At 38.2% G+C, this 21,937-nt stretch overlaps 1 protein-coding gene across 1 annotated transcript; it reads left to right on the top strand.

The window, feature by feature from the left end:
* The first annotated feature begins 2,221 nt into the window (after nucleotides 1-2,221).
* Nucleotides 2,222-21,937, top strand: KRIT1 (KRIT1 ankyrin repeat containing). The gene is made up of 18 exons (XM_030445883.1): nucleotides 2,222-2,327; nucleotides 3,432-3,510; nucleotides 4,419-4,537; nucleotides 4,999-5,158; nucleotides 6,413-6,505; nucleotides 7,371-7,500; nucleotides 9,682-9,925; nucleotides 10,241-10,356; nucleotides 10,788-10,931; nucleotides 11,981-12,137; nucleotides 12,383-12,490; nucleotides 14,136-14,292; nucleotides 15,439-15,590; nucleotides 16,166-16,332; nucleotides 17,928-18,015; nucleotides 18,775-18,981; nucleotides 19,275-19,391; nucleotides 20,170-21,937. The coding sequence occupies exons 3-18, from the start codon at nucleotides 4,436-4,438 to the stop codon at nucleotides 20,236-20,238; spliced, it is 2,211 nt and encodes a 736-aa protein (XP_030301743.1). The 5' UTR covers nucleotides 2,222-2,327; nucleotides 3,432-3,510; nucleotides 4,419-4,435; the 3' UTR covers nucleotides 20,239-21,937.

Here is a 21,937-nt window from a genome sequence, read left to right as displayed (position 1 = left end):
AATAATATATTGTATTATTAAATTATTTTTTTAAGAACTAAACTAAAATCTGTTAAAAAGAAATTGCTCCATTACAGAACTATAGAAAGTATTGGAATTCATGTTCCCAGAAGCCTCTTTTGTAATTTGGTCTCTTACTTATAAGGACAGCCATCACTCTTCCATGGTCAGAAAAAGAAAAAAAACTGAACAAAACCCTATAAACTCTACTGCTTCACCTCTGTGTAGACACCTCAACCAAATAAGCCACATGTTGTGAAATGCTGTTGCTTTCCATATGATGAAAGGCTTCCCCCCAAGGAAGAAGAGTACTTTTTTCCCCTGTACTCAAGAGAGATTAGAGAGTAATTAATCCACCCCACTTCACATGGAAAACTAAAGAGATGAAAGTAAGAATAAAATAGCCCTATTGTCTCTTCTCATTGCTTACCTCTAAAGCTAATAGTGGTTTCAAAAGCGATTTCTCTGTTTAGGCAATGGCCTGGTGTTTTGTCTACAACTAAAAACTTGATTTCTGAAAGTGGTGAGTGAAGAAATGCACTCAAAAAAAAAAAAAAAAAAGCAACAGATGACAGTAATGATGGAGTGGTTCATGTAAAAAATTTCAGCTGTGGTATTAATGTTTCACTCTGCACAGGGTGTTTTGTGAGTCCGTATTTCCTCTGCACACTACCTGAACTGTAAATAAAAGACCAACTGAGCGGACAATTACCAAAGCTCTTCTTAAATTTCAAAAAGCCGCTCTATTTCCAGTATGTGTTTAGACATTCCTGGGAGAGAGATTCTAATATTTACATAAAACTGCAGCAGTACCAAGTCTCAAATTTTAATATGAGAATTAAAAAAAAAAAACCACCAACAACAAAATCAATCCCCGAGCTGGTGAGCGCGTATTTCGCTCCCGACGGACAGACAGACGGACGGACGGAGGGCTCGGGACGGAGCTGCCCGCCTGCGGCACACGCTGCCGCTCCGGCTGCTCGCACTTTCCCCCTTTCGCCTTCAAGGAAAGGTTTGCAGACTACGAACGAGGCGGCCATGGGTTGTTCAACAGCGGCAGCAGGCAGACGCCACCCCATCGGGCAGCTCCAAACTTTCCGACGGCTCCGGACGAGCGAGCCCCGCCGCCCCAGGGCCGCTGCTACCGCCGATCCCTCCCGCCCCACCCCGAGGCTTTCCGGGCAAGACCCCCCGCCCGCCGTCACTGCGGCGCCCGGCGAGAGCCTGGGCCGGGGCGGCCCCTCTGCCCCCCATGAGCAACCCAGCCCGGCTCGCCGCCTCCCGCCATTACGCTTCCCCACAGCCCCCTGCCCGCGGGGGCCCACGCTGCCGGGGGACGTCCCCACAACGACAGTGCCGCCGCGCTGAGGGACGTCCAACCTCGATAACCTGCGGATTGTTTACCTCCGCGCTACCCTGTGCTCTCATCTCTTCGTTCTCCTCGCCTGCCTACGGCGTCAAGGAGCCCACGGAGCTTCCACCCGGCCCGCCCCACCCGCGATGCGACGGGCTGCTAATGCCCGGGCGTGGAAAGTCTCTTGGCTGCGCCCGCGGTCGGACTCGACTCGTCTCGTCTCGTCTCGCCCTCTCTCAGCCCCGCGAACCCCGCCCGAGCCTCCGCAGGCGGCGCGGGGATGGCCGCCAGCGCAGCGGAGCACTCACCGGCTCCTCACAGGGACTCTCCCCGGCCCTTCCCGGCGCCACCGCGCTCGCCACCCAGAGCCTCCATTAGCTCAGCGGCCGCTTCTCTCCTCCCCGCTCCGCTCCGTTTACGGCGCCCTCTGGAGTGGCCGCTCTGCCGAGACTCCGGCCCGCGGGCAGCCGTCACTCGGTGACTGAAGCACTGGGCAGTGCCCGCCCGGCGCCGAGGCGCCCTCCGCGCCGTCAGGGCGTTGCGGCTGTCGCCGTGTCGCTGCCCCTTTGTTCGGCGGCGGGTCGCGGAGACGCTGACAGCTGCCGACGGCGCTCCCCAGGCCCGTGCGGCCGCTTCGCCCCAGCACCTCTCTGCCTCTCAGCAGCGCCTCATGCTCCCGGCCCGGCCCGCAGCCCTGTCTCGCTTCCTCTGTTGCTGCCCGCGGTCAGTAGCCGCCGCCGGCAACAGCAGCAGCTACAGCAGCGGCAGCAGAAGTTCAGGCCGCCGACCCGGAAACTCATCGGCAGTGGAGGCCCGTGGGGCTCCGACGGGAAGCGGATCCGCCGAGACGGGGGAGGGAGCGGGGCGGGGACGGGGCGGAGCGGGACGCGTCTCGTCTCCGGCGCGGGGCCTGGGCGCCGGGCGCGGCGAGAGGATGCGGCGGGGGAGGCGATGCCCGGCACCACCGAGGAAGGCAAGGGAGGGAGCGAGAGGGGCCGGGGCGGTGACTCTCACCCCGTCGGGGCGGTCCTGGGGGACTGCGGCGTGAGCAGCCCTCGGGGGGCCCGGTGCCCAGCCGGCTCCTGGGCGCGACCGGGAAAGTTCGGGGGGCGTTTCCCCGTCCGTGAGGCGCGGAGTGGCTGCCGCCGTAGCGGAAGATGCCAGCGGCGCTGGGGCTACCTTACACCCGCCGTGCACCTTTGTCGGCGGCCGGATCCCTCCGTGGCGGGGGTGTTGCCGCTCCGAGGCGCGGCAGCGCTGCGGGGGAGGCCGAGATCGGCTCTCCGGCTCCCTGTGCGGGGCCTGCGGGCCCGGCGGCCTCCCTCGTGGGGCGGCGCGGACGTGTGTCCCGCGGGGAGCTGGGGCCGCCCTCCGCCGCATCCCGGCGCGTCCCAGGCTGGAGGGGAGAGCAGGTGGTCCCGGGCTGCCGTCGGGCGGTGCTGGGAGAAGCCTGGCTGAGGCATGTCCTCTGTAATGTGCATCCTTTGGGATGGAGACGCATTGTTGGTTGGTACCTAGACTTGGTCGGGATCACTTCTTAAGTTGGTCATCGTTCCTGTCAGGTCTTTACAGCCCCACTCTTAAAGAAGAGTGGGTTTGTTTCTGGTTTTGTTTGATGGAGTCGTATCTCGGCACTTGGGCTGCTTCCCAGACATCCACACCCCACTCTGGATTTAGTGCAGAGCACTGGGAAAGAGAGGTTACCCCGCTGCTCATTAACCTGCCACCCACGTGGCCCAGCTCTGCCTGTGCAGGTTTCCTCCACACAAGCCTGTGACCCAAACCCAGTGTGTCCTGATACATACAAGGAAACTCCGGGAGCATTCCTTTTTGAGCTGCCCACAGGGGAAGGGTGTTCTTGTTCCTTTAAAAGCTCTTAATAGCTCAAAGCATGAACTCTCAAAAGTCAGCATGTTACTTATTTAATGTTTTTAAGTGGTCCTGTAATGCAAATCAATAGATGTTTCTGTTCAGATATTACTAATTCCCACAATTAAATAGTCTAATGTATTTATTGTAACTGAAGATGAAAATGTGTATGCTGTTATTTACGTTGGGTCTTTTGATGCATTTTTAGGTAGTCTGATTCCAGAAAAAAAACTGGACTAAGGCCATGGGAATCTGAAGATCTCTTTCTCCTAGGAGAGGTGTAGAAGGTAGAAACAGTAACATTCAAAATGTTGGAGGAGGAATTAATCTGCAAAAAAACGTGTTTACTGATGTTATGGAGTAAAAGGGGGTTCATTTGCAGATGAAGAAAATAATCATAGGGAAGGTGTCAGACATGACCTTCTCAAATCTGATATATGACGTGATTAGCCTTAGGAGGTTTTTCCTGTAATTTTCATAAAATTTTATCATTATAGGAATTGTCACTGTGGGTTAAACAGAAGGATAAGCAAAGTTTTACCTTAAATCTAAAAGCCTCTTTCACTTTTTGCAAAAAGTGAAGATATATTCCTTTCAGAAGCTCTGTGTTTGAATGAATTGTGCACCATTTTGCAGCCCTATGAAAATAAAACTAACTAAATTAGTCCATATTATAGTTTATTAGCTTTGTTACTTGGACTGTAGGCAAGACCATGCTCTACTTCCTGAGGCAGGGACAGAAATCAGGTATTTTCTTGATACCCCTGTGAAACTCAAAGACATGCAGTACTTAGTTATAGCACGTTTTATAAATTATAGTGCTTGTCAGTTTAAAAGGTTTCCTTTTTCAATTTCATGTGTTTTTTGGAGTCCTGAAGTTCTTTGGCCTTTTGTCTGGCTTGAAAAATAGAGAAGGTCATTACAAAGGGGAAAAAACCCCACATTATTTTTATTTTTAAAGTGGATTAGAAAACAAGATTATTTGTATTAAATCTACATGATATAGGATTTTCCCCTTTCATGAAAAAGAAGCAGGACTACATCAGCCATTGGTATTTCTCCAGCTAAAAGACAATAAATTAATAATGCAAAGAAACTGAGTATATGATTATTGTATCCTGAAGTTTAGCGTGCTGTTGGATTTTTTTTCTTTTTTCCCACTGAACCCTGACTTGTTTTTTATTCATATTTCCAGTGATAAAATAAGGAGAGATGGGAAATCCAGAAAACATTGGAGATGCTTATGTTGCTGTGATTCGTCCAAAAAATACTGCTAGCCTGAATTCTCGGGAATATCGAGCTAAATCCTATGAAGTAAAGAGCTTTAATTCTTTCTTTATTAAATTTTTTAAAATAACAAATCATATTAAATATATAATAACAAAGCAGAAGAGAATAGCATGGCTTGAATAATGTCGTATATCTGTATATATATCTCTGAATGTACTTTATGTATCTGCTGTGCATTGCCCCGTCCTTGTGGTATTTGAACACTTCACAGTTTTGCAATATATCTATGTTTTCATGTCATTTCAGGGCCTTTTGCCCTGTGGGCTGCTCAGTTCAAGGGTGCAGCCTTGTGTTTTTCTCTTAACCTTACTGTTATGGAGGGCATTCTTACTTCACCATCCCCTTCCTCCATGTTCAATACTTTGTGAATTTTATTACTACTTTTACAGTTGGTACTATGTATCTATATTATCTATATCTACATAAAATAGCTATACTTGTTTCAGTTGTGATTAAACTCTCTTTGTTTCATTATTTCTTGAAAGATTTTGTTGCTTGAAGTTCCCATTGAAGGCCAAAAAAAAAAAAGAAAAAAAGTTTTGCTGGAAACTAAACTGCAGGGAGGCACTGAGATCACGCAGAGCATCTTGGATTACGTATTAGAAGCCACCAAACCGATTTCACCAGCCAATCAGGGTATTAAAGGTAAAAAAACCCACACTTTAATCTGATTTATTGTTGATATAAAAGTGTTTTAAAAATGAAATAGGCATGTAAAGGTTGTACAAAATAATGAAATTAGTTTAAAAGAAGAAGATAACCTTTTGAGGTTCATAAAAAATAACCCAAGCCAACTCTACAGCTAAAATATTTGATTTACCCTTTTCCTTTTACCTTTGAGCTCTGTAAAATACTTACTAAAAGGTTTTTAATAAGTGAAACTTTGCCTGTCTGTACTACATCTTAACCTCAAATTGGGATTGATAGCTAAACTCATGATAAACGAGATCAAAGACACTTCATGCTTAATTTCAGGTAAAACTTGAACTAGTGAATTGATTGTTTCTAAAGTCTATTTGAAAGCCAGCATTGTTCAGTAGGTATTATCTATGTGAAAATATTTCTGTATCTCTTACAGGTATGATTTGATTATACATTTTCATTTTTGTTGCATAGCTGGTCTAACAAACAATCCCACTTATGCTGACAAAAGTTATTTTAGCCAGGATATTTCACTTTCAGATTGACCAAAGTACTTTTTGTGCTGTGTACCTCATCTCTGCTTTGTAGGTAAGGTTATACCAAGAAGCCTGTCAGTCTGGATGAGACAATGCAGTGCTAACAATGTGGAAAAAAAATAGCTAGCTACATGGTAAAATTTTGGGAGTGGCAGTAACTGGAGTTGGATGGACTTAAATGACATTGTTCAGCAGCAACAGTATTAGTGCACACTGAGGAATGCCTAGTGAAAACAAAAACCTGTGGTTTTTATATAGTTTAGAGTTTCAAGTTGACTCAGACAAAGGGCCTGAGCATTAATATGCACAGCTTAGTGTGGCCACTACTGAAAGATGCAGCTGAGGTCAGAAAAACAAAAAAAAAACCCCTAAATTGGAAGGAAGATAACATAGAAAATGCTGTCATACCACAACATGGAAAATACTGTCATACCACAACCTGAATGTTCACACTAACATGGAATATAGCATGCAGCCATGCTTTCTAGTTTAAAAAAGAATCTTTTTCACTTTAAAAGTAGGTGGTCTGTGGGGTTAATGCTGTGAAAAAAATCAAGGGTATTAAAAAGTTACTATGAAAAAGGGATAAAGTCATGTTATTTTTCATGTTAGTAGATGTATACATTTTTCTGTTCTTCAGTTTTTTCATATGTATTTATATTAGGCCTTTTTTGTTTGTTTTTTTAGTTGTTTATTTATTTATTTATTTAAACTGTACTAGGTAAGCGTGTAGTGTTAATGAAGAAGTTTCCTCTTGATGGAGAAAAGGCAGGCCAGGAGACATCACTTTACATTGTTCCAACTGTTGTGAAAGGTAATGTAGAACATAATTTTGAAGTTGCTCTCATATTAGCAGCTGATTATTGAGAATTTTTATGAATACGCTACACGGCTTTTTCTGTATTTATCATTAAAAATTTCATTCTGATGGAATGAGAAGTGGAAACCTCTCTCTGTATACTTGAAAAAATTACTTAAAATTAAGGAAAATCTTGTTTCTAATGTATTACCTTTGTTTCTGCAACAGTAGCACATTTCTGGTTTAAGCTGTATTTTTTAATTTGATTGTATTTCAAAATATATGCATTCACTTGCATAGAATTTACTGAACAGAAGTGTAAATAAGATACCAGTTCAGTGTTGTTTACTTGTAGAAGAATGCTCATATTGAAGTCTGTAAATGGTTTTGCTTGAATAAGGAATGGTGAATAAAGTATTTCAAAGTTAAAGTAAATTGTCAGAAAAGTTTTTGCTTTGTTTTTTAAACGAAGTAGATGTGTGCTTTTGAGGAAACCTCTTCATTTTTGCCTTACTGATAGGCCTTAAGTATAAAAAGTATTAAATAAAACAATTGAGGACTTATCAATAGCAATAAATGCCTCTTTTAGTGCTGAGTTCTTTTTTTCTGGCAACAGTCTATATTTAACATTAATTCCTACGACGAAGCTGATCACAGAGGCAGAGTAGTAACTTGAAGGCTTTTCAGGCTATCCTGCTGAGTTTTGAATTGTTACATAAGGATTGTATAGAGTTTCCATCAATTAGCATTTGGAAAAAAAATTCTCAGGTATAAAGTTAGAGTATACTTTCAATTAGTTGGGAATATGTAACTAATAGAAGTTGCAGAAGGGAAAGTAAGATTCTTATTGATGTGTCTTCAGAGTTTGTTTCCTTTTCAGATAATACAAAATATGCATACAGTCCTGGGTGCCCTGTGTTCTACTGTTTACAAGATATCATGAGGGTCTGCAGTGAATCCAGCACCCACTTTGCTACACTAACTGCAAGAATGTTAATTGCCTTGGATAAGTAAGAAATGCCATCAGTAAAAATACATTCAAAATAGGTTAAACAAGAAAATTTGTAGATGTAGCATGTAGTTTTTATTGCATTCTTTTAATAAAGAGGGAAATCACTGTGATACCATGTTACTTTCTTCATGTTAATCAGAAACTGAAACCTTTACGACATATTTCTAAAGTTTTTTTCAAATTTTTTTCAAACTGAAGAATGCTCTGCTTATGTAAATTCAAGTGCCTTTTTCGAAGGTCTTGCTCATAGTGAGGGTTTTGTGAAATCATATAAAATATTACTGATTAATCCTCTATAATTGATATAGTAGTCACCTGTAAGGTGTATTTTTAAGTATCTGTAAGAGTATTTGCCAGAGCGTAATAGTAATATCCTGTTAATTGCATACCACTATGATTTGCATTTTAATTAACCCCTAGTTTACAAAGGGAGTGTGTATCTCCCTTTACGAATACGAAAAGGGAGATTTTAATTATGAATTTATTTGCAGTAAGGAATTAACTTTTCTGAAAGGTGATCAGTTGTTTAACTGTATTTATATTACTGGGAGCACTGAATGTATGAGTAGTTTTTTTGTCTTTTTTTATGTACCCTTAACAAAGAAATGACATGTATATTTATACTTACATATATATGTACGTATATATATATTTATACATATGTATATATATATACTTATGTATATACTTATGTATAAATTTGTTTTTATGAATAAAATTAGGTAAAACTCTTGGCTAATGTGAAAAGTTATAAGTTACAGGCTATTACTTAAAAAGTGTAGGGATTTTACACTTTATTAGTAGAGACATAGTATTTCCAACTATATCTCTGAGCTAGTTGTTATGTTTCTTTGCAACTTCCCCAGTGCCTTGGGACTATGCTCTGCTTTAGGTGTTATACCAGCCTTACAGTTGTGAGAGTCACCTTGGAAGTATAGTGGAAAATAATTTATATTGACTATTCTTTATGAATGTAATCTGAAACAATACTTTTCAAAGGTTCAAGCTACCATAATTAATTTATCTGCCAGTTGTTCAGAGAAAATGCCTGAAAATACCTTAGAGAGAAATCAGGGTGTTTATAGCACAGTGATCAGAGTTATGCAGTCCTCCTTCCCAGTGGGGCTGTAAGTGAAGAGAATACAATTTCTGCAGAACATGATAGCTTAGATTTAGGAGTTAAAAATCCAGGAGTAAGCATATGCATTGAACTGCACTCAGTTCATTCTGCCATCCTTTCAGATAGTTCTGGCACAGACAACATCCAAACAGTCAGTAAATCCATTTTTCCAAAGCCTCTACTCTTTCTTCTGTATTTCCAGTCTAAATCACTAAATGGAATTTACTGTATTCCAGCAAAGTACAACCACCTTCATACAAACCTGCTTTTATACTTTTTAAAATGTGTCCCATTCAATGTGACACTAAAGGAATTTAGCAGTTCAGTGAAAACGTATTTATCAAAAAATCCAGAGCCCTGTGTTCCATTGTATATGTAGCTGGAAAAAATGAAGTAGATGTATGTACAGTGCTGACTTTCCTCAATAGCTCAGAGTAAAAAGTCCCTCAAGCTCTTCTGCACTGTCTGTAGGAGTGCACTTAGAAGAAAATAACCTTCAGCACAGCTTTCTGAAAAGGTAGGTAGTAGCCTATATGAAAGAGGCTTGGCAGTTTGGAAACTACCCAAGGACCTTCTGACTTTTTACGTTTTCCTGCCTCTCAGTAATGAAACACATGGCTTAGAAGGCTTAAGTCAGCACAGATAGTGAAGCTTCAACTTAACCTTGAACAAACTACTTTAAGATTCAGAATTTTTATGCTGAGAGTATTAATACTGATAAACTGAAGGTAAACAAAATGCTTACATGTTAGTGTGGTTCAATGTTGGCATAACCAGTACTATTCTTACCCTAGCTGTACAGTTTCCTTTTCTGTGAGAGCTTGCATCTACAGGAAATGTGTTTGAGCAAGTATATTTGCTTAACTGTATTTGGTAATATCACATTTGGGGAGTTACTTAGTGCTACAAAATTGGCTGTGCACATTACAGTGACATATTTTTTCAATTAAGTTTTATGATTATCATAAATCAACCCGTGATCAAACAAAATAATGAACAAGCATGACCAAAATAGTCCTGTTATACCTGAAAGTGAATTATTTGCCCTCTCTCCCGCAGGTGGTTGGATGAACGGCACACCCAGTCTCACTCCATCCCAGCTTTATTCAGACCATCTCCTCTTGAGAGAATTAAAACAAATGTAATAAACCCTGCCTATGCTACAGAACCTGGTCAAACAGAGAGCTCGTTACATATGGGTTATACTGCCCTGGAAATAAAGAGTAAAATGCTGGCATTGGAGAAAGCAGATATGTGTATCTATAATCCTTTGTTTGGATCTGACCTTCAGTATACCAATAGGGTAAGAGCTATATTTTAATTTTGTATTTGTGAAACAAAAATGTTTTTATTTATGCTGTTATTTGCTTACTTGTTAAGAGTGTGTGCTTTATGTTTAATGTAATCAGATTTCTTTACTGCACACCTAACTGCTAAATGGTTTTTCAAATCCTCACATTTGAACATCGTTTTCTCTAATTATAAAATGTTACTGTAGCATAACATAACTTTGGTTTGAAGAGTCTGAATTTGAAGAGTCCCCAGTCTAAATGGGGCATTGTTTTGACAAATCTCAGTAAGGTATTTTTTCAGTTGTGATTAAATTATGTCTTCACAGGTTGACAAAGTGGTAATAAATCCATACTTCGGCCTTGGAGCCCCAGACTATTCAAAGATACAGATTCCTAAAAGAGAAAAATGGCAACGTAGCATGAGCAGTGTCACAGAGGACAAGTATTATGTTACATTCCTTTTTCATTAGCAGATACTTTTGTTATATTACAGTAGCATGTGGTAGACTTAGTCAAAATGAGATTCCTGTTAGCTTAGGGTTTTGCTATATAAATACATGTTTTTTAATAAATCAGTTTGAATGTTTGAAGTACTGAGACACAACAATTAAAGGACAGATCAAGAAAGGTTTAAGTTATAAACACTAGAGAAGCATTTCTTAGTATAATGAATGAAGCTGTGGCTTGACTACTGCATGATGAAAGTACTCGTGTGAATACTGGCACATTTTAGCTGCATGAGCTTAATTTTTATTCTTCATGTAAATCTATAGTTAGTGCTATGTTAGTAAAGTAAAAAAAAAGTTGATGTTCTCAACTCCTGAGATGTTTCTGAAATGTGTTTTCCTTCTGTCTCCTCTTTTTCATTCATAGGGAACACCAGTGGGTGGATGATTTCCCTCTTCACCGCAGTGCTTGTGAAGGTGACTCTGATTTACTAAGCCACCTTCTGGATAAAAAGTTTTCTGTTAATCAGTTAGATAGTGACCACTGGGCACCTATCCATTATGCATGCTGGTGAGTCAGATTAATACAGATTTGCCACTCAAATGAGTTCTTGTTTTCATGATTCTCTGGCACTAACCATTTGTCTAATTTATCATTAGACTCAAAAATGAGAAATGAAAAAAAAGGTCAACTTTTTACACTTTGTCACTAATATTTTTTAATGTTAACCATTTGAAGAGAAATACTGCTTCAGGTTTTGAGATAATTTCAATCTGAAAGGTTTCAGAGGAGACCAGGTGTGGAGATTGCCTCATATCTGTCTAATAATCTGCAGATATCTGTTCTAATTCTTACTGGGGATACTGGGTCCAGTTTAGTGTGGTGACTTTTACAGTCTTTAGGTAAAGGCAGTGAGCAGTTCTAGAGCACAGCAGTATTTGAGCTGAGCATGTGCTGATGATGGTCAAGCTTTAAGTGGGAAGCTGGACTAGGTGATCTACGGAGGTCCACTTGTCTAATTCTGTGATGATCTAATCTGTTAGGGCCTGGGAGCTTTCCTCTGTTGTAAAAATGCTTTTTTTGTTCATTATGCAAGTTAGTCTTCTGTTTTTATAGTACCGTCTGATGACACGGAAATCAGACTTGGTTATCAAAAAAGAACTTGTTTTTTAGTGTTTGTCAGAAACTTTGTATAAACAATGTACACAGTATTTACCAGTTACCAGTGTGAGGCTTAAGAGTCTGCAGGACCCATCCTCATGACAGTCACAAGCTTTACTCTCATTAGTACAGAGATTTTTAATTTTTTTTTTAGACAAGGCTGAACTCTGTTTTGCCATGACTTAATTGCTACAACTATTCAAATTTAGCTAGCTTAAAGCAGTTTGTTTTTTGGTTTGTCTGTAGTTAAACCAGTAAGTGATTATTAGACCAATGGTTACCAACAGGGAACAGAACTGATACTGATTTCTACAAACTTATTAATGTTCCATTGCCTTTGATGTAATGTCATAGCTAAATTTTTTCAGCACAGAAATACACTTTACATATTTAGGAATATCTGAAAAAAGATTTTGTTTTACATTTGCTGGTCTGTTCTGCATTAACCTGTCTTGCAGGTATGGAAAAGTTGAAGCCACTCGAATGCTGTTGGAGAAAGGGAAATGCAATCCAAATCTTTTGAATGGCCAACTTAGTTCTCCTCTTCACTTTGCTGCTGGAGGTGGGCATGCTGAAATAGTACAAATTCTACTAAATCATCCAGAAATTGACAGGGTAAGTTCTGTTTGTGTACAGAAATAGCAAGTTTAGCAACATTTCCTAGTTTGTGTATGTGAAGTATTTTGTGTCCAGATCATAATGTACAGACACAGTTTTTCATTGCCTCTACTTTTCCCAATGTTGAACCATGGGATCAAGGATTTTAATATCTTAAAAAATGTTCTCCTGTATCTCAAAAAAAAGTTTACTTATCTCCAGTGAAAACAAGGTATTATCAATGTTTCTTTTTGTGTTTGTAGCACATAACTGATCAACAAGGAAGATCTCCACTAAATGTTTGTGAAGAGAACAAGCAAAATGAGTGGGAAGAATCTGCAAAATTGCTGAAGGAAGCTATAAATAAACCGGTATGAGTTTATTTCCTAAATAGTTTAAAATTTATATTTAATTTGCATATAAACTTGGAGAAGAGCTAAACTCACTTATAGGTGTTACTGGAAATGTGCAGTACACTGAAATTATTGGTGTAATATTGACAAACACATTTTATCTCTTTAAATGGTTCTATATTTATTACTCAAGAAATACATACAAGTCTTTAAACATGATGTTTTGGTTTATTTGTAAGAGCATCATATCAGCTAATTTATCACATGCCTAATTTAAATCATACAACCATCAGCTTTCTTTACACATTGCTCTCTTGTACCTCAATGAACAGGAGCATTCACTTTAGCTAAATGTAGGCTTCTACAGAATAGGCTTTACAGCAGTTAGTCAGTTTAGGCTTCCTTGGCAGAGAGTGTAGGTCTAACCAGGATAGTAAACAAAATTTACAATTTATTCCTCTAATCCTGCAGTAGATTTGAAATTAGCCAGATCATATAAACCCACTTGTTTCTTTTCTTTGACTTATGTATCTTGTATCTCTATAGGTAGGTGGCAGTAAACCTGTCAGTTTTTTCAAGCTATTGGAAGTGATCTTAATTTCATTTTATATGTATGAATCTTCGAAAATAATTAATGAAGGAATTGTCTTCCTTTATTTTAGGGATCTTGTTATGCAGTTGATCAAATGGCAAATGTGTGTCTGATCACTGTAAAAGACTAATACACACATTTAACATAATTTTCACAGTGTAATAGGTGATATTATGGTGATACTTACTGCTATTAAATTAGTACATTAAAATAAATTTTTTAAAAAAAATATAGAAATTACTTCAGTAGGAGTCACGGGGACTCCTGTCCCAGCCTCATTTTCAGTCAGCTATGATTTTCCAAGGCATTAATATTTTTTTTTCCTGGAAGTTTTCAGGAATTCATTTTTTGATGGTGAGGTAGATTTGAAGAAGGGAGATAACAACAAATTCCTGCAACTTTTTTAATCAAGTAGCTGAAATATTTAACCTTTTAGAGAGATGAAAACTCTTTAAGTTTCACTGATTTATGATCTGTATGTACAGATGTTAAGCACCCTATTTCCATTTAACTGCATCTTTCAGGGGGCATACTATGGGTCCCAATTCATTGAAAGCTACATGAGTTCTGAAGGGGAAAATTATTTATTATTAATAACATTATAAATTTCCTAAAACAATGAGCAAGATTATAGTCTTAATTTACCGGGGTATGTGTAAAGGGTGTGCTTCCCTCTGAAAAATATGTCCTTTAGTGTGCACTAATGAATGGAATAATTCATTACCTGCCAGTAGTAATGAGGTGGACATTTCAGGGTCTGCATAGCTGAGCCCTAATCCTTCAGGGAACTTTTAAATGCTTACTTGTCTTAGAGTTCAACAGAAGTGAAGTCCTCAAAATACCATCTTATGATCTTTTATGGAGTTATTGTAGGAAAAAGTACAGCATAAGAATGTGCATAGAACATGAAGTAATCAGTTTTGATGGTTAATCCGCGGAAGTTCTGCAGAGTTCTTTTTCTGAACAGTGTAGATGTTGCTGAATTGTGGTAAAATTACTGTCCTTTTCAGAAGCACCAACAGAAAGGTTTTTAACGACTTCTTTGTTTAATATGTTTACATTTTTATGTAGTATGAAAAGGCAAGAATTTATCGTATGGATGGGTCATATCGCTCAGTTGAGCTGAAGCATGGAAACAATACCACTGTACAGCAGATAATGGAGGGAATGCGCTTGTCTCAAGAAACTCAGCAGTACTTCACTATCTGGATCTGTTCTGAGAACCTCAGTAAGCTACAAGAAAGATCATTATACTTGAGAGTTTATAACATTTTCTTTAAATTTTTGCTTACCTTTAGAAAAAATAATACTTCTTTATGAAAATAGGAAACATGCTTTCTCTTTCTATCAGGTTTTTAAAGCCGTCCTGTAGGAAAAAAATTGTGTATCAGTTGTCTGTTAATATACTTTGCCCCTACCAAAGCTCTGTAATCCCTGTAGGTCTCATTCTTTATATTTTTTGCATAGGGAGTAAAACCAGTTTTTCCATTTCTTCTGCCCAAGTTTTCCTCCAGTAGATCAACTCCCAGCCTTTACAGTCTGCTGTCACCAAACTGTGCTTTCAGAGCTGTAGAGAGCTTCTCTGTTTTAGTAATAATTTTTGGGTTCCCCTAGTAGATCTGACCCTTTATCACTGTGGCATCTAGAATGGGTTTCATCCAGGAAGCTGAGACTACTCAAGATTGCCTTTTCTGCTATAGAGCACCTGTGTTTGTCATGGTCCTTACTGATAACTCACTCTGATTTTAGTTGTTTCTTCCCAGAATATCTGCAATTGGACACACATAGGGTTTTTTTTACCAGTGTTTAATCTATGTAAAACAAACCATTAAAGTAAAGATGATTAATTTTTTTACTCAGTAGGTTCTTTAATCGTATGAAATTTCATATGTCTTGCACCAAAATGATTTTTGATAAACAGGTTTTCATATAATGTGAAATATGACAATGTAAAGACCAGAGCAGTGAGGATGAGGCAGATACAGCCTTCTGGTTCCTCACTAGTAGAAAACAGCCAAGCAATAATCACAAGGATAGGCAGGGTAAGTGAATTAGCATACCTGAAGGTATGGACTCTAGTACATAGTAGGACTGTAGGAAAAATCATTGTATTGATTTCTCAGCTCTCCTATGTACAGAATATGAAACATTGAATTACATGTTCAGAATGAAAACACTTTACAGTTTAAATAAAAATCTGTGTATTCAAAACCTTTTATATGTAGTAGTTTAGAAAACATAAGAAAAAATGTTAATGAATCTTCAGATGCTGTGGTTTTGGTGAAGTATTTAACCATATATGTGGATATGTGTGTGTGTGTGCTTTCTGTCTGTGGTTATTCTGTTTATTTATAAACAAAACCTTATTTTTCAGGCCTCCAACTGAAGCCATATCACAAACCTTTGCAGCATATTCGAGACTGGCCAGAAATATTCACTGAACTGACAAACTTGGATCCTCAAAGGGAAACTTCACAGCTTTTCCTGAGAAGAGATGTGAGACTTCCTCTGGAAATAGAAAAAAAGGTCTGAGAACTGATAGCATAAAGCTATGGACAGAGTCAGAACGCTTTCTCCATCAACACTCCATGTATTTAGTGACTGTAGTAATTTCCAAACTTCTTTAAACTTGCCTTCCCATCCCCTCTCTCTTCTCTCTCTCAACTTCCCAAGGTTTTGTTTATTATAAATCTATGCTCTTCAGTCTGTATCTGTCTGTCATAACAGCTAAAAACAGCCTGCCCAATTTTTTTCTCTTCCTTGTGCTGTCATTTTTCAGGAATTTAATTAGTCAGTTTCAATGGGATTAATCAAACTTACTATTCAAAATGGATTCATGGGGAGAAAAACACAGATAACAGTATTTCTGTGAATCTTACGATTGGGCCTGGTATGCTAGTTACCTTTAAGTGTGTTAGATCAGTGAAGTGTTGAATGAGTCAATGAAAATATCTGACTTTTTCTATTACAAAGCGTTACTAAAATGTACACTTCAGTCAGGATCACACCTTTGTTTTCTGTCTCTGAATCAGTGAGAAATTGTAGTTTCTGAACTCCTTTTCTTTTACAAAGGAATCACATTATTTAAATCTTTTTAACAGATTGAGGATCCATTGGCTATTCTTATCCTTTTTGATGAAGCCAGATATAACTTACTGAAAGGTTTCTATACATCACCCGATGCCAAGCTGATCACACTGGCAAGTCTGCTTCTCCAAATAGTATATGGAAATTATGAGAGCAAGAAACATAAACAGGGCTTTCTAAAGTAAGTATATATGTTTAAAATTTAAAATTATGGCTTAAGATTGTGTATTTTTAGGTAACATTTACTATGAGACTCAAAATTTAGGTATGATATATTTCTTATTTTTCTCCATACCTTAGCTCTAGTTCAGAACAATCTCATAACCCCCATAACACTAATAGAATCTGGACATGGTGTCTAAAAAACATTAATTGTTGCAGTCTCAGGCAAAGGGATGCAAGTTCTGTATCTGTAAATCCATACTGAGATACAGAAGTACTGAACGAGTAAGGGTGTTCATGTGAGTGAAGGGTTTTGACAAGACTGAGACTGCACAGTGCTGAAGAAACCTCTTAATATGTTCAATTAGACCAACTTCTGGGATTGGCTTTCCTTCCTCTTTGAAAAGGACAGACTATGCAGACATATTAATTTAGTGTTCTTATATTTGTATGTGAACTGTTACAGTAAATTGGTCAGAAACATATCACGAGCAGGGCTCTGCCAGATGGTGCTTTTCTCTCCCCTCCTCTCTGCTTGCCAGCAGTATGGTAGCTGAGCTGTTCTGTGATACAGGTGGGCTGTTTCAGTAGGTGCAGCTGTTGACCCATCTTGTCATGCATTTACACAGTTGGTAGATGGAGCATAAGCAGAACTGGGTTTAAGTGGGAATACCCACCTGCAGGGGCTTAATATGAAACTACCCCAGCTGAATCCCAGGAGCTGCAGGTTGGTGTTCCTTTCCATACTGAAGCAATTCAACAGTGTGGTTCTGAGCTGATCCTGCTTGGTGGAAGTGTTTGATTCAATAGACAGGACTACATGGAAAGATAGTTTGGGCCAAATAAAGACCCCCATTGGCATTCGGGCATGTTTTCCATCCATACTGAAACAAAGAAGTTGGAAAGTACCTCACTTTGGTCTTCTTCAAACAGATGAAGAGATTTATATACTGCATTTTTTTGTAGTTGACATAAATTTTTATTAAAAGATTGGTAATTTAACAAATATGTGCAGGCTGTTGTTTGTATAAAGGTATCCCTTACTTTAAAGATCTGGATGCATTGATCTGTGCAGGGTTTTTGCTTGGTAGATCACTTGTGAAGGTACTGACAAATGTATTTAAAAATAACTAAATAGGTTGCATCACTAGTTTTTTGACAAAAGAAACTGAGTACAGCAGTTAAGGGAAAAGCATCTGTAAGCTGTCATCTTTTCTGAGTATGTGATGTTCTGGTGTGAATGTCAGTTCATGTATAATTTAAGTTTCCAAACTGGAACTCACCAGACTGGCCTGTAAAGAAATAAGAGTCAGGGGTTGTGCTGCCAGCACTTCCTCCCCCTGCTCTGTCCGTGATGCATGACACAAGGTGTTTAACACAAAGCTGGATCTCAATGAGTTGAGAATTTTGCTATATCTTAGGAAGCCTTAGGGCTTAGGAAAGCTTCTCACCAGATGTAGCAAAATAGAGTAGGAGCTGTCTGTCTAGCTCAGTATGTGAATTGACAATACACACTGTCTTATAAATAATTACTGTTCTTTGAAAATACAAACTTGTTCTTTCTCCTTACTTTGTTTAGTGAAGAAAACCTTTTTTTTTTGCTTTTTCTCTTAGTGAAGAAAATCTTAAATCTATAGTACCGATCACTAAGCTAAAAAGTAAAGCTCCTCACTGGACAAACAGGATACTTCATGAATACAAGGTGAGATAAATAATCAAATAATAGAAAGTCTTGTCTTAAGCATTTTTGATTGATTGGTTGTCAGTTAATGAACAAAAGCACTGATATAAAAAGCTACAAATATATATGTTCTGAATTGCTGGGATGGATTGTTGGAATGCTGGCCTCAATCAAACTTCCACTTGGTGCCTACACCTTCTTTGTCAGAAGCCAGCAGACTATTTGTGTACTTTCTAATACAGATAATGGAGGAGGTAATGGTGGTCTTTCTAAGACTATAGTATAGCAGATTATTTGCTGGTCTGTCTTGTATCAGGTAATACCTAAGAATGAGCATAGCTTTCTTGAATGTTGCTCTTGATATTTTTCAGGGGATGCTTGCTCATCTTACCTTGCCTCGCTGTACTGGGCCCCTTGAGGAAGAGAGAATGCTTAGTTTTAAAGATTGTGATGCATTTAGTGTCAGCTGAGTGCATAGCTGCTTATCCCTGATGAGTCTTGACATACTTCTGAGAGAGGCAAAATTATGGGGCCCTTCAGAGGTTAGGTGTCTGTGGCTCAGATTTCTAAGGCTTGTACAGCCTTCTGCCTCTGTCTCTTCAGGCATTTAAGCTTTTCTGTGTCTTTTGTGTTTAATTAAGATGTAGGAAGATGATTGCTGGGAAAGAACTTTGAGAATATTTGTTTAGTGGGAGTTCCATAATTCCATAATGTCTTTTCTTCAAATAGCCACAAGTATTTAGGAAGACCTGTTGATTGCCATTATTCCTTTATTTCTAGAATCTCAGCACCAGTGAAGGTGTAAGTAAGGAGATGCATCACCTTCAGCGTATGTTCCTGCAGAATTGCTGGGAAATTCCTACTTATGGAGCAGCTTTTTTCACAGGACAGATATTCACCAAAGCAAGTTCAAGTAGCCATAAAGTCATCAAAGTATATGTAGGAGTAAATGTAAAAGGGCTGCACCTTCTCAACATGGAAACAAAGGTCAGCTAGAGTGAACTGCCAATAATAAATCTTTTTAAGTTTAATTTTTTTTCTCTTAAATTCTTTGTGCTAGTAGTCATTTCATATCTGTTTGGTTAAGCTTGACTGTGAAGACTTCCACAATATTAAGATTTTTGAAAGACACTACTAATAGAAAGCCTTGTCTTTTTCTACTTTACTACTTTATAGCTACAACTAGATTATGGAACATACTGTTCTAAGTGAACTAAGGAGAATTCAATTTGTAATTATGAAGAATATTTTCTGAGTGAATTTCCTACATTTTGTTATAGGCTTTACTCCTCAGCCTAAAGTATGGTTGCTTTATGTGGCAGTTAGGAGATGGAGATACGTGTTTTCAAATTCACAGTCTGGAAAACAAAATGAGCTTTATTGTGCATACCAAACAGGTAAGTTTTCCATTTTTATAGTCAGTTATTTTTCCTGAAGTAGGCATGTGCCTCTTCTCCCTTGAGATTGATCACTGTTGTACAGTATAAGAGATGTCCAAAGCAAGATCCTACAAAAATTATCTTAAAAATTTCTTTACTACTTCAGAATGCTTGCTTGCTTGTTTTCCTAGCATATGAAGCTTTTAGATTTCAAGATACATAAAATGCAACTTCAATCAGTAGGGCAAACTGTTTTCCTTTTTTCTTTTTTTTTTAACTTTGTTGCATGTGCCAAAAACCTTACACTCTAAGGATAATTGTGTTTATGAGAATCACAGAGTTAGAGCTAGTAACTTTGCTATAAATACTAGAAGAGTTTGTGATCAGATAAAACTGAGGATCTGTGAAGGTGCTGTTAAGCAAATTCACTGAATTGCTACCAGCAAGTTTTGATAGTGTTTGTGGATGCCTGATGGAAAATGCTTGTTTTGCCCATAGTCTGCAGCAGTGATAATGTGCAATGTTAATGTGTTGTGATGAAATTACAGCTTTGAGTTTCTTGTGTACTTTGGCAGTAGCTGCTTTTCATTCTTATACATTAAGGTGGTTATAAGGACAGTGAATATTTTGAAAAACACTTTCTGGTATCTGAGAAAAATCTACATTTTATTTTCCTTCTAAAATGATGCAACTTCTAACTTAATGATTGTTATCTACTTGAATTTGTCATATGCTTAAGCTAATTGTGTAACAGTTCTGAAATGCTGATAGAATTTAATTGTATACCATTATATAGGCAGGTCTGGTCGTAAAACTTCTGATGAAATTAAATGGCCAGTTAATGCCAAATGAAAGAAATGAATGATGGAAATGAACAATAGTTACAAAACAGCATCTTGTGGCCAAGCAAAAACCAACTTCTCATCGTAACGGAAGACTTCCATCTACGTGAATTTTACACAATGGAAAAGTAAATTTGTACAGATTTTAACTTTGTACAGAAGCTGCATGATTTATTTTTATATATAAAAAAAACCCAACTATACAACATACCTTATTTTTATATAAGTATTTTTGTGTTTCGTATATAAACTATTATAGGGCTTCAGCTTAACCAATAAAGCTAATGAAATGTAAGTGGTTTACTGAGTTGGATGAGCATGCATCAAGTAATGCTTTTGTTCCCCGAGGACTGAGGGACTAGCAGTGCCATTAAGCAAGTCTCAGTTAACCTATTTACCTCTTGTGTCATTCAGTGGAATATCAAGGTGGTTGTTTATGTTACAGTATTTTGTAGACACACTTTATTTTTAAGATACTGTCGATAAGTATGCTTAAAAGAACAGTTAAACCTTTGAGCAACTACTTTTGGTAAACTCTTGTTTATTATTTGGTTTCTGATAAATATAGTTGGCTTTATTTTTACTCTTAACTTTCTCATACTTTGTAGTCATTTTTATGTCATTTCATATTTATTCTAAAATATTGCATGAGGATCTCAAAAGGGAAATACTTTAAATCATTCAGAAGCCATATTAAGTGTTTAGCATGCTTGTTTTTTAAAAAAATGGATTTTTACTTTTGCTGTGCAATATCAAACGTGTATAAGGAGGAAGAGGAGATACAGATTTACAAATGAATCTTACTCAGAGGACTTCAGAAAGTTTAATAAATTTTACCCTGGACTGCAACGCATCTGCAGTAATGAAAACTCATATAGGAGGTGCCAAATTATTTATATTAAAATTTTTTTCCTACTCATTACTTCAGTTTTTTTCCTGCTGCATTACTTCTGTAAAAGCAGGACAAGATTTGCAGGAATGAAGATGTATAATGCAGGAGACTCAATGCATTCTGCCTGCTCTTTGCAAAGTCAGGACTGGGTTGCAACAAGTTGGGTCCCAAGTGTAAGGTGGGACCCTATGCAGTCTGAAACATATCCTTCTATGACGAAATAGTATCCATAATATAAATCTTTAAAATTTCTTATTGTATTTCAGGGTTTTAAGTGCACTTGACTATTTCTTCCGTGTAAACTGCATGCTAAACCAGTGTGCAATATTTTGTAAAAAAGTTTTTTTAAAAAAATAAAAATTAACACTTGCCTCTAAGTTTTCAAAGAAAAATTAAAATGAATGTTAGGATCTGTGCAGTTGTGTAGTAACTTTATTCATAAATTACTACGAGTAAGCACAGTTTAAGAAATTAAAGAAGTAAGCTGTTAAAAAAAGTGAACAGGAGACTTATATTTTGTAATCTTCCTAGCAAGCTATACTTTTCTACTTCAACTTCACTGGCATAAATAACAGTAAATCTTCATGGATTGTTTCATTTTATTTAAGGTAAAAATGCAACTGTCAGGTCCTTCATAGTGCATCCTTGCTATCACTGGCACTGGTATCAGAAATACACTTATCTACATAGCACTTTGTTATAAAACTAGAGGGAAAATGTTAAAATGTGTTGTCAGTTACATATTTAACAACAGTATTAATATGCCTTATTGCTGTATAGTTCTTTCTGCTAAATTCTTATTTATTACTACCTAATAAATTGTTTGCAAC

Source organism: Calypte anna, chromosome 2 (genome assembly GCF_003957555.1).
Source record: "Calypte anna isolate BGI_N300 chromosome 2, bCalAnn1_v1.p, whole genome shotgun sequence".
Taxonomy (NCBI): domain Eukaryota; kingdom Metazoa; phylum Chordata; class Aves; order Apodiformes; family Trochilidae; genus Calypte; species Calypte anna.
This window is presented reverse-complemented; position numbering and strand designations above follow the sequence as displayed.